This window comes from Nyctibius grandis, chromosome 12 (genome assembly GCF_013368605.1).
Source record: "Nyctibius grandis isolate bNycGra1 chromosome 12, bNycGra1.pri, whole genome shotgun sequence".
Taxonomy (NCBI): Eukaryota; Metazoa; Chordata; class Aves; order Nyctibiiformes; family Nyctibiidae; genus Nyctibius; species Nyctibius grandis.
Genome location: NC_090669.1, coordinates 12,955,231 through 12,966,971, shown reverse-complemented (window position 1 = coordinate 12,966,971; position 11,741 = coordinate 12,955,231). Strand labels below are relative to the sequence as shown.

At 41.7% G+C, this 11,741-nt stretch overlaps 1 protein-coding gene and 1 long non-coding RNA gene across 2 annotated transcripts in view; one reads left to right on the top strand and one right to left on the bottom strand.

Moving 5' to 3' along the window:
- Positions 1 to 1,346: 1,346 nt before the first annotated feature.
- Positions 1,347 to 4,001, bottom strand: LOC137669412 (uncharacterized). Its single transcript, XR_011049093.1, has 2 exons — positions 3,725 to 4,001; positions 1,347 to 2,718 (listed from the first exon to the last, which is right to left on the bottom strand). It is a non-coding gene; the product is annotated as an uncharacterized lncRNA (long non-coding RNA).
- Positions 4,002 to 4,084: 83 nt separating this feature from the next.
- Positions 4,085 to 11,741, top strand: part of LOC137669217 (transcription initiation factor TFIID subunit 4-like) — a 140,928-nt gene continuing 133,271 nt past the window's right edge. The window contains exons 1-2 of the mRNA XM_068411192.1: positions 4,085 to 5,234; positions 9,089 to 9,261. Coding sequence (XP_068267293.1) covers positions 4,085 to 5,234; positions 9,089 to 9,261 — 1,323 coding nt within the window. The remainder of the gene's footprint in view (positions 5,235 to 9,088; positions 9,262 to 11,741) is intronic.

The window sequence follows — 11,741 nt, the reverse complement described above, 5'->3', positions numbered from 1 at the left end:
AGAGAGGACACCATGAGGGGCAGAAAGGGTGTATCAGGGAGGCCTGTGATTCTGATATAAGAGCACGGAGAAGGGGAAGAGCAATACCTTGAAATACAACCATTGCCCCAAAGAGCCACGTGGCTTTGCTTCTGGCCAACATCTTCCTAAGTCTTCCCTCATCTGTCTCTCCAAATTTAGTTGAAGATTCCCATTTATAGAATTAAGGTTCCAAGGTTTAACAGGAAATAGAAATGGACATTTCTTTGAGCTTGGGACACAGTAGATGAGCATTTCAGGAGAGAATTCAAGTTTCTGAAAGAAAGAAGTTGGCCAGAATGAATAAAAGAAAAGAAAAAAAAAAGCTAAGAATAGAAAAGTATCCCCTTGAAAAACTTTTTAAGGGTTCAGTTGGAACCTTCTTGATGTCAAATTTTCCCAAGCCTCTCCATCAATTCCTGTCTAGGTATGTACAAACAAGTATTTACAATTATGATTAACTTCAAAACAAAAGCTCCTAAATTTCTATAAGCTATATATAAAAAAGAAATTCCTTTACAACTGAAATACATGAAACTAAATTTAGACATATTTCTAGAACAGCTGTTGGTTACTCTAGCCATCTTTGTGCTCTCCAGTTTGTGGAATTAATAATTTCTAATTCATACTTAAAATCAGCAGTTGAAAGACTTTTTATAGTGTTACGTGAATTTCAATTATATATGTAAAGAGTTCTGTAAATTCATTTTAAGAAGTTATCTCAAAATCTTATCTAAACCTAGTAGGTACCATTTTAATGTTAAATTAAACTCAAGATAGTTAAGTTGTATATTTGAAGGCACTGAAAGCGTGTATTTGAAAGAAACCCATGTCACATAACTAGGAAAATAGTGCTCCTTTCTAAGTGCTTTCACTTCTTTAGAAGACAAAAAGATACTTATCTATGTGAACTGTTATTACTCCCTGCAGCTTAACATGGCAGTAGTACTTCTATAATGTAGTGAGGTAGTAATGAAAAACTTAGGCTGGAAAGAGGGCCTGGGGTTTAACGGTGTTGATAACTGAACAGCAACTTAACAAGTTTTGTGGTGGATTTTCTTTCACAGACAATTTTAAAACCATGGCTGGAAGTTAACTTTCCTAATAGATATTCTTTATTTCAAACAAAAAAATAATTCAGGAGAGGTTTTATTTTAAGAGATCAGATGAGATGATGACAGTTGTCTCTTCAATTTTTTTTTTATTCTGTACATATTTAACTCCTCAAAATGAAAGAGCATCAAATATGTTCAGAAATATGTTTTCTATGATGAAAGGCATATAAATATTTGAAAAAGATTTTTATAATAAAAGAATGAATACAAAAGTTCACAGAGATTCTGTACTTTACTAAGTCTCATTCCCTATGTAAAAGCGCAAGCCCAAAGCCAGTTTCAGCAACAAGTTTATATACATTCTTATGTATGTCATCGCTTCTTGACTTGAAAGGAGTCCAATGTGAATCAGTATACATCATGTTTTATTAAATAAAATATTCTATTATACTTCCTTATTCTGTGTGTTTGTATATATAAAATGACTCAGTTAAGAAGAGGTAGGTGGAAGAAATATGAATTCATGTTTTACAGATTACCCACCTACAAATGTACTTTAAAACTGTAATTAAAAGTAGGTAATTTTTTTAAGTTTTGAAACCTGTCGTATAAATCATGACTTGCCATTTTCTCCTTCCGAGGGGAAGATAAAACGTACTCTTCTGAAGTTACAAAGCAATAAAGTTTTCTCCCCGGGTGTTTTTTATGGAGACAGTTTAATGCCATAGTGTTAGAAAAATGTACACTAAAACTTTTTTCATAGTCAGGACTAGTTGCAGAATCATATATCTAACTTTCCCTTCTCTTATAAAAACTCTGGAGATAGTGATATGCAAATGAAGTCCAGGATCAAGTCAAATAAGTGAAGGAAGCATGGAATCTTCTCTCATAAAATTAATAAAATGTGGGACTCTTAACAAAGTAATATTGGATAGGTTCTGATATTTTTCCAACCCAAATGAATACTCTTTTATTTTCATGTAATAGCAAATCGAGTCATAGTCTACTACATTTTAATTAAATTTCCAGATAGAAACATTTGTTAGAAGTCCAAATTTAATTCAGCTGTAGCATTCCATAAAAGCAATACTCATTTGCTAAGCAAATTTTTGATGTATAGATCTCCTGTGTACACTTAATACTGTTTTTCATAAGCACTACTGTGCTTTCACATTCACTTATTGCACTGTCTCCTGTTTATATATCCTAACCACGCCTTTAGGCCTTCAGTACTTTTACTGGCCACTTTATTTAAGAAATAAATGGTTTAATTTCAGGAGACATTTAAACTTACCCTAATTAAACTGGTACAACGTATTTTTAATGCATTTTATTTTGATTCATCATAAACCTGCTCCTAAAGGTATAAACAGACAATCAGGAAAATGATTAAAAATAATAATGTAATGAAATAAAAATGTAACCTACACTGAGAGGGAACAGATGGTAACAAACCAGTTATTAGCAGTTTAGTCTTGCGACTCAAGCAAGTCCTACAATGTATGATTTAACAGATCGAGTCTGGGAATGGAGAAGAGTTGTGTGCACACATGCACTGTGAGCTCTTCACTAGTTTCCATCAGTGCATTCTGCACTTGAAGGTAGGTTATTCACTGGTGCACCTTTGTCAATTTGATGGAAAGTCCTGAAAAAAATCACAAAACGAAGAACGAGTCACCATTTCAGGCCATAGAGCAGCAGCTCAGATACATCCAAGTTTGCAGACATCCGTGCTATTGCAGGCCAGCAGGGACAGATAATGAAATCCAAGCTGCTTTCTGCTGGCAGCATCACAAATCCATGGTGGTTATCACTCGTGTGCAAGAACAGATGCAATGAACTGCGGGCAATAGTTATTCATGGGGGAAAACTATTTATTTTTAAGGTTCCATCAAAGAAACTGGCCTGTCATTAGTCAAAGAAATGATGGTTTAGAACCACCATCTTTCTCTTAAATGGTATTTCTGAATGCACAAGGCAAGCGTTGATGGGAAAAGGGCATACAGGAGTGCAATGGCAAAAGTCTTAGTCACAAAATGAACTACCTCAAATTCCCTGTGAGGATGCTGAGGGAATACAGTATGCCACAGCAGCTGCTGTGATGATGCAAAGAATCTTATTTTTGGTTTACAAGTCTTCTGTTAACAACATCCACATTAGGAAATTGTATTAATTCTTGTCTAGGTAAAGCAGTAGCTTTGAACAGAAATGTCTAAAACTCTAAAGCAGACGCAGCAGTGAAACATGAGTGCAGGTACTCTGCGTGCATCTTAGGATTTCAAACAGCTTCAACAGCACTTGAAGTTCCCTGCTTTGAAAGAGTTAAGAGTGTAAGGCAGCTGAGCCACCACAGCCGACCGCATGCATGCTTTCAGTTCTCCCTAAGCAAGAAAACTCTGCTGGCTGCAACCATCCTCACAGGGTACGAAGTGAAGGCAAAGAGCAGGATTATGGCAGCTTTGCTACCATAACATATAACATATGATAACATTGACTGCGTGACGCTTCCAATTCCCAAGGTGCCAGCTCACAACCCTCTGTACCAGGGCCACAGGCCTTCTCCATGCCTCAAACCTCCCTGCCATAAGTCCCCACAGACACAATTAATGGCAGGCTGCTACACAACGCCCCTGCACCGCTAAGGCACCTGCCTGGACACGCCGTCCCCCCTCGGCTTCCCGAGGCAGCCGGGGAGCCTCCTGCCGCCCCCTCACTGACGCCCCCAGGCCCTCTTCGTCACGTAGCCGTCCCTCGCCCACAGGGTCAGGCCGCCGGGACACTCCCGGACGCTGCCGGCCGGAGTGCGCAGGAGCGATGCAGAGCTCACCAGGACGCGGAGGAGACGGGCGCACCCCGGGGCCAGCGAGACCGCCGCGACAACCGCCCGCAGGGCGCTCTGCCCCCGCCCCGCCGACGGGGCAGGAGGAAGCCAGCCCCTCCCAGAATGCCCCGCGCGTGGCAGTGGCCGGCGCGCTTGCGCGCTGCGCGGCCGGCTCCCAGCTCAGCGCAAGATGGCGGCGGGCGCCTCGGACCCCCTGGAAGAGATGCTGCTCTTCTCCGAGGAGGTGGACGAGAAGGCGGTCAGCGACCTGGTGGGCTCCTTGGAATCGCAGCTGGCCAGCAGCCGGGGCTCTGCCGAGGCGCCCCAGCCCAGGACCTCCGCCCCGTCCCAGCAGCAGCAGCCGCAGCAGCAGCAGCACCAGGGGAGCCTAGCGGGGGGCAGCAGCCCCGTCCGGCAGCAGCAAGGGCATCCCGCGCCTCCTCCCGCTCCCGGGGCAGAGGAGGCGGCGGGCTGCCCCGGAGCCGCGGAGAGCCGAGCCCCTGCCCAGGGGCCGCTCCTCTCCCCGTCCCTCCCGGCGGCGGCGGTGGCGGCAGCAGCGGCGGCGGCAGGGAGGGGAGTGAGTGTAAACAGTAGTAGTGTGCAGCAATCACATGGAGCGGCTCTCCTCAGCGCCGCCGGCAGCAGCCCCGGCGCGCCCGCCGCCCCTGCCACGCCGCAGCCCGCTGCCCCCCCGCCCGCCGGTGCCCCTGCCCAGCCTGTCAACAACCATGTGGCTGCCGGCACCGCTGCGCGGGACGCGGGGAGCCCCAGCCCCGGCGGCAGCCCGCCCGCCGCCGACAGCGCACCGCCACAGCGCGCCGAGGCCGCGGCCGCCGTGGGGGGGAGCGGGACCCCGGCGGGGGGCAGCGGGCCGGCGGGAGCGGCGGAGGGCACCGCCGCCGCGACCGCGCCGCTCCCTGGCGAGGCGGCGCCCAACGGGGAGGGCGTCGGGGGCCGGCCGGCGGCAGTCCCACCAGTCAGCAGCCACGGCAGAGCCGACGCCGCCACAGCACAGACCAAGCCCGCGCACAGCCCGCTCCCCGCAGTAAACGCACTCAGTAACTCCGCCAGCCCCGCCGCCGGCGCGGCCGCCCCGCCGGGACAGGGCTCGGTCGCCAACTGCGCCCCGCCGGCCCCCGGCGCCGCGCCCAAGCCGGCGGTCAGCGCCGCGGTCGTCGCCAAGGCGGGCGCTCCCCTGCCCGTCGCCCCCGCGGCCCCCCAGGCCCTGTCGCCCAGGCCGGCGCTGGGCGCTGCCCCCAGGATCGTGGCCCCCCAGCTGATCGTGAGGCCGCCTCAGCAGACCACCATCCAGCTGCCCCCCGGCTTCACCATCCCGCCCGGTAAGTGGAAACGCAGCAGCCGCGGGCTCGCCGCTCTTCCTAACCTTTTTTTTTCTTGGTCGAGGTTTGTTTTTTTTTTCCCCCCAAAGTTGTCGTCTTCCCGCTGCTCGAGGTGCTGGAAACAAAAGAAGAGCCACCTGTCCGAGGGCGGCGTCGGACTAACAGGCTGCCGTTAATGAGGTTATAATTGGTACTGCACGGGCCGGTGCTAACGCAAAGTAATTAGGAGTGTTGGTTGCTGGGGTACTTGTTTTGTCTTAGGGAGAGAGCGGCAGGCACGGTAAGTTATTTTGTAATGGTGTAGTGAGCTCTTGTGCACGGGATAAAAAGCTGGGGTGTTTGAATAATTTTACATGTTTTGAAGGGCTGACTCTATTATTCGGCTTTACTCTTGATAACCTTGAAAAGTTTTCCTTCTTCAAAGAGTGTCTTCTGTCGTGAATCAGATGGCAAGATACAGGCTAATTTGTGTAATTCAATCTAAAATGTTTCATTTCAGTAAGTGTCATGGTGTCATTCTCTGCTGTGTCTGGGCAGTCTTTACATCACCGGGTTTTATTTCTAACTCTGAAGTAACCATTGCATCCTGTCTATTCTTTTAGTTTCTTAACTTCCATCACTGAAAATGTAAGTTCCACGAGGTTGCTAACTAACGAAAACAGCATGCCTTCATCCTTGTGATTCCTACTCTAACTGTATATTGTTTTTTTCTGAAATTTTGAAGGGTTCTGTGGTCCACTACATAGATTTTCACGTTGCAAAAAGTTGGCAACTTTGTGCCTTCTTGATTTAGGAGATGATTTAATATTTGAACTAATTTTTTTTTTTGCTATTGATAGCATGATAATACGTGGAGATACTGATGTAGTCTGAAATAACTTATTTCTTCCACCATGCTTCTTAAAATAGTTGATATTTATCAGCTAAGATAAGTGGAGCAAAAATGTGATGGTGTAGAAGCTTGCTTCTAAGTGGACTTTTAGTAGTTGTGTCTTTGTCCATAGTTTATGAAACTTCTGCTCCAAATTTTACTGCTCGAAGCAGATAAAGCTCAGTGGTTTCATGAAGACCTAACTGACTTAAAACAGATAAGAGGTTGCTATTCAGACTATATTAGTGCCTTTAGCCTTTGTTTTTCTGTTGTTAATCTGTTTGATAATTAATATACACATATGATAATGTGTATCATAACTTTGTATACGGTTTCTGAAGGTTATTGTGTCAATACTTTGTTCTGCTACTTAATTTTCAAACGGAAGAGGAAAATGGCCCTTGAAGGCAATCTGGTCCAAGGTTTAGAAAAAGCTATGGAAGGAATACTGTGGAAAATTACGGTTTTCTTTTATTACAAGATAGTTTGAAATCCATTAAATTTGCCTAAACGTGAAGATAGTATGTTCTAAGATGAAGATGTTCAGAAAATACAGTGTTATTTTTGAGTTTTTAAATCAGTGGATCATTTATAATTACTTTTGAAACTCCCTTATTGTAAACTTCTGTCTAAAGCAGAAATTTAGAATAAATTTTTGAAATAGGTTATTTAACATATAATACTCATAAGTTGTCTATTTCATCTTTACATGGCTGACAGTAAGGAAAAATTAATCTCATAATTTAACCAGATTCTGATTTGTACATATTGTTTAGTAAAAGAAATTTAAAGTCCTCCAAAATGAATTAAAACATAACATTAGTATGTGAACATTTATGCATCTAAGTGGTAATTACGTCTGCAACTTTTATTGAAACTGTGTGGCATGTGTTGCAATTCATTTGTCCATTTCATTCAATTTTTTTATTCAGAATGAGTTTTAGAAAATTGGAAGATAAATTAACAAAACACCTGTGAATGACTGTAATGCAAATAGGGCGTGTATTTTTTAATGCATGGTAGGCATTATCCTATGAGGATTTTTATATAAGGTTCACAATGGAATCAGAGGAGTGATACCTGTTTGGCTGGTTGGCAGTCTACTAATTTTTGCATGTCCAGATGATTTAGGAATGGCGTGTATCAAATACATCATCTGCATACAGAATTTTCTTCAAATATAAACCCTGAGGTTTGGTGCTTGAAGGGCTAGTGAACCTAAAGTGCTATCTTTTTAAAGAATTGTTACGGTTTTGTTTGGTTTTTTTTTCCCCCAGCTCTTCTTTTACAAATTACTCTCTGGGTTTGAAAGAGAGTTAGGATCATGTTTTTTAGATGGGGTTCTTTCTGTAGCTCTCCATGCCTCTTACCTTAACGCTTGATTTCCACAGGTCTTTAGTTTGTGGTGGCAGAAATTTGCCTTCTCTTTGTGCTTTTAGCGGTGTTGGTTGGCTGGGAGCACCTAAGACTACATGAGTGAGGGCTTTTATTGGTGCTGCAGTTCACTCACGTGTTCATCCCAGGACTGGGATTTGTATTTCTATGTCAGACACTGAAAGACAGACTTTCTTGGTATAAGTTACTTTTGAAATTTGTTACTTGCTTGATATAATACTGTTAAAATGTCTTTATCCTCACCATAGGTTGCAAACTGTGTCCATTTACTGAGGTGATTTTTTTTTTTTCTGGGAAGGTGATAATTAAAAGTGGATGTAAGCTTTTACCTTCTGTATTTTCCCTTGAAAACTTTAAAAAAATATATGTGAAGCAATTTGCACATAGAGATAAGTTGCAGAAACAACATCTACTGACTTTATCAACAGAATAAAAGTTGACTTCCTAGATCCTTATTTTTTGGTTCTCCAGTAGTTACAGCCAAGGTGTTTTTCTGTTTGTAGACCCATTGTATCCTACATTCTATCCTGTCTAGATTAAGTTATTAAAATGTATCCTGGAACTAACTTGGAAATTCTTGTAAAGTAATCTGGCTGGGGAACTGCTTCTTAATTCTCAGAGAACTACAGGAAGCTCATCACATGCTTTGCAATGGTCTTGAATAAGTGTGAAGCTCTGGATGATCCAGGGACCAACTTAACCGTTGTCTTCCCTTTTCTGTTGTGCTGATTGTGGAAAACTTAGGCCAGTTACAGTTAGGGCAAAACTTGATGGCACTGGCTGTGTTGTGTAGAAGGCCTCTATTTTGAAATGTGTTACTAGAAAATAATCTGAAAGTAGTATTGTTTACTTCCAGAAAGTCTTAGAAAACACTTGCCAAGCACTCTGTTAATTTGAAAAAAATCCCTTTGGTGTTTTCCTAAAATATCTGCACTTGGATCATTTTGCGCTGAGGAGTAGTTGTGTTGGTTCTCTGGGTATGACGATATTTTTTCTTGATGTCTAAACCACATGTAGTGCCTCCCAATACGATGGTGGTGGGTGCCAAATAAATCCATGTGTTAATGCTCAACAATTAACTAAATCTCAAATATTGTATACTCAGAAATGTGGCTGGCCTAGTATTTGCCTGTACACATCCCCTAAAGCTGTTGTTTTAGTAAAGCTCTCCTGTCATTGTCACTGGTATGTTCATACTGAATTCTGTTCTCAGCTACTGGATTGTCATTATAGTTTACTTTTAATGACTATTTCTTTCTAATTTTATTCTGCTGACCCTGGCTAGACTGCCGAAAGTCGCTGTTCGCCTATACACTCAAGTGACTGTTTTTTTCCTCACTGTTATCCATAAACTGCAGTTATTTGAATTCCAGACTGAATTGAGTATTAGTTTTTGTCTGCTAGTAGGGGCTCCTTTTCTTCTTTGAACTAAATCTTATGTTACACCAGAATAAAAAAAAAAAGATACGGTACAAAGAAAAATGTACAGTGCTATACATTAATTTTATTTTGTAGTTAGGTAGTTCTTTATATATTATTCTTCATATTATTCTTTATTCTATAGCTATTGTTACTTTGTTCTCATTAGGTATGGTCTTGGTGCGCACGGATGCTGGACAGCTTGTAATGGTGCCTCAGCAGGCTCTAGCACAGGCTCAAATGCAGGCTCAAGTACAAACGCAGGGACAAGGTCCTACCAGCATTTCACCTAGACTTTCAGTGCCCACAACTGGCCCTGTTTTTCGCCTATCCACAACTCAGGTATGTCTGGCTTGATTTCACGTTACTTTTGTGCATTATGTTTTCCTCTGTCTTACTCATTAGTAGCTTATATGTTTTTGCAATATGTTTTCCCCTTTTTTTTTGTTGTGAAAACAGAAAATGCTTGTTCAAGTGCAGTTTATTTTCTGAGGCCTACGATTTTTTTCTGTATTTCAGAAAAAAATCTACTTTATAGAGTCTCTCAAGACCTTGTTCAGTCTGTGAGATCATTGGAGGCTAGAAGTCTCAGTCTTAGCCAGAACTTAGTTTGGACTGTACACCACTGGTTCAGTAAGCGCCCCTTGTTCCTCTGAATCAGAAGCATTGTGATATCCCAGCATGCTGAATGGATGCACAGCATAGCTAGATCTTACTATAAATTAGAAAAGAAAAAGCCAAGCGCATTCAATACAAGCATTTGCAATAATTAACTTTTCCAATATACTTTATTCAAAAGAAGGGTTTGATTCCTTTGATTCACCTCTGGATGTGATCTGGCTACACTTAAAGTTTTGACTGTGTTAGGACTACACTTCCTTTTTGATATGGATTGACAGGATAGCATGCTTTCCTACCCCAAACTCTTCAGTGGAGTGTATTCATTTCAACTCAGAACTGATTTATTTTCAAGGGTGAAGGTGTATTGTTTTTCAAATTACTTGGTAAGCTGCGTTGGTTTAAAATTTTGTAGGGAAGCTGTTTAGCTTTGGGCCATTTGGGGCTAGAGCTGAACTATCTTACTAAAATATAGAGGCAGACATCTTTGGATGTTAGTACAGGGCAACTGTGCCGTGATAATAGGCAGAGTTTAAGGTAGTTTTGCCTAAAGTCTTTGTTTGCAGAAGTGACAAGTAATTCTAAGTGGAAAGAGATGAAGAGGGTGTCTTTGTAATTTTGTAATTGATTGTTATATAGGTTGCTGGAAATAACTTAAACATGTATTTCCTGATGTTTTAACATTTAATTACTGTCCCATTATATGCTTTGTGTGTTATACCATATTCATAGTCTAAAAGATTATTAAGTTTAATTCAGAACTGAAAACAATGCTAAACTTTTCAGAAGAGAAGGAAGACAGAATAAAATTGGAGACTTGAAAATAAATTACTAACACGAGGCAGTCTAAAAGTAGATTGCCAACTAGAGTAGCCAGCTAGATTGCTGATTGCCTCGAGTAGCCGACTAGAATGTAAGTTTTAGAAATGAGTATCACTAGGAAGATTGTAGCTCAATGGAATGTATCTCAGGAAAGGCATAAATAAAAGACTGGACGCACTTTAAGAACTTTATGCTCTCAGAGAAGAGATAAGTGCAGTATTGGATGGTATTTGTAAAAGAACTCTTCGCAGAAAAGGCAGCTGTTTAATGCTTAAATTTGTGATGTCTGGAAGTATAAGACAACTTGTAGAAGCCTTTAAAGATTGTAGAATCCTTTAAAGATTAATGTTTTTGAGGAAAAATAAACACAGAGGTAAGCGTGTGTTAATTTTGAGATTTTTTTGACTAGTTTGATGACAACAAAAATCCGGACAAGCTTTTCTTTTCAGTTTGTACGTCTGTCTGTGGTTGTTTGGGGCTTTCTTTGTAAATAAGTACAATCAGTTCTTTAGTAGTGACTACAAGAGACTGTATAGCACACATTCTACTAAGGGGTCCTGAGACAAATGCATAGCATAAATGCAAACCAGAAACTGTAGGATGGGACTGTACCAAAACCATGATCTCAGTCTGTTAAAATGAGTTCGTTTTAGCTGTTTCTGTTTCATACTCTTAGTTTTCATGTAACTTTAACTGCTGTGGCAAGCATACAGAATTAAAATTCAGAGTGGAAATATTCGTAGCAAATTAAATATTAACAAATTGTCTGTAGTTTGAAAACGTTTGAGGAATACAACTTTATTGTACATAGAATCTTAGGAAGCATAGAAAAATGTAGACCGACTGCTTGGCTGTGTGTGTTCAGTCTTTGTTAGAAGATTGGAGTTTGGATCCCAAAGTCAACCTTAAGATGTGTGCACAGCAAATGTTGGGAGTTGATCACGTTGGCCTCAGGCAGCTGTTCTCTGGTTATGTGAAGCAGTTAAGGTTGCAGAAAAAGTATAATTTGACTTGCTGGATTTATACAAAAATAAACCTGTGAGGATACTGTGTGTTCATGTGCTTGTAGAGATACCTAAAATCTGAAGGAGTTCAGGTATTAGAAAGATGTAATTGTTTTTGTGCAGAGTTCTGCCCAGATAAATACCCCACTGCATTACAGATATTCCTTTACACTTGTTAGTGCTAATAAGCTGCTTGAGAGCAGAGGAAACCGGCAACGCCTTATGGATGAGAAATGTCTTACAGGATGCAAAAGTTTGATTATTTTAGTGTGGCAGGATTAGAATTATGGTATTGTGGCTTGTTAGGATTCATCTCCTTTGACAGATCTTTGTGGTAGCTGCCCAAACTATACTGCATCATTTCTTTCTTTATTGTAA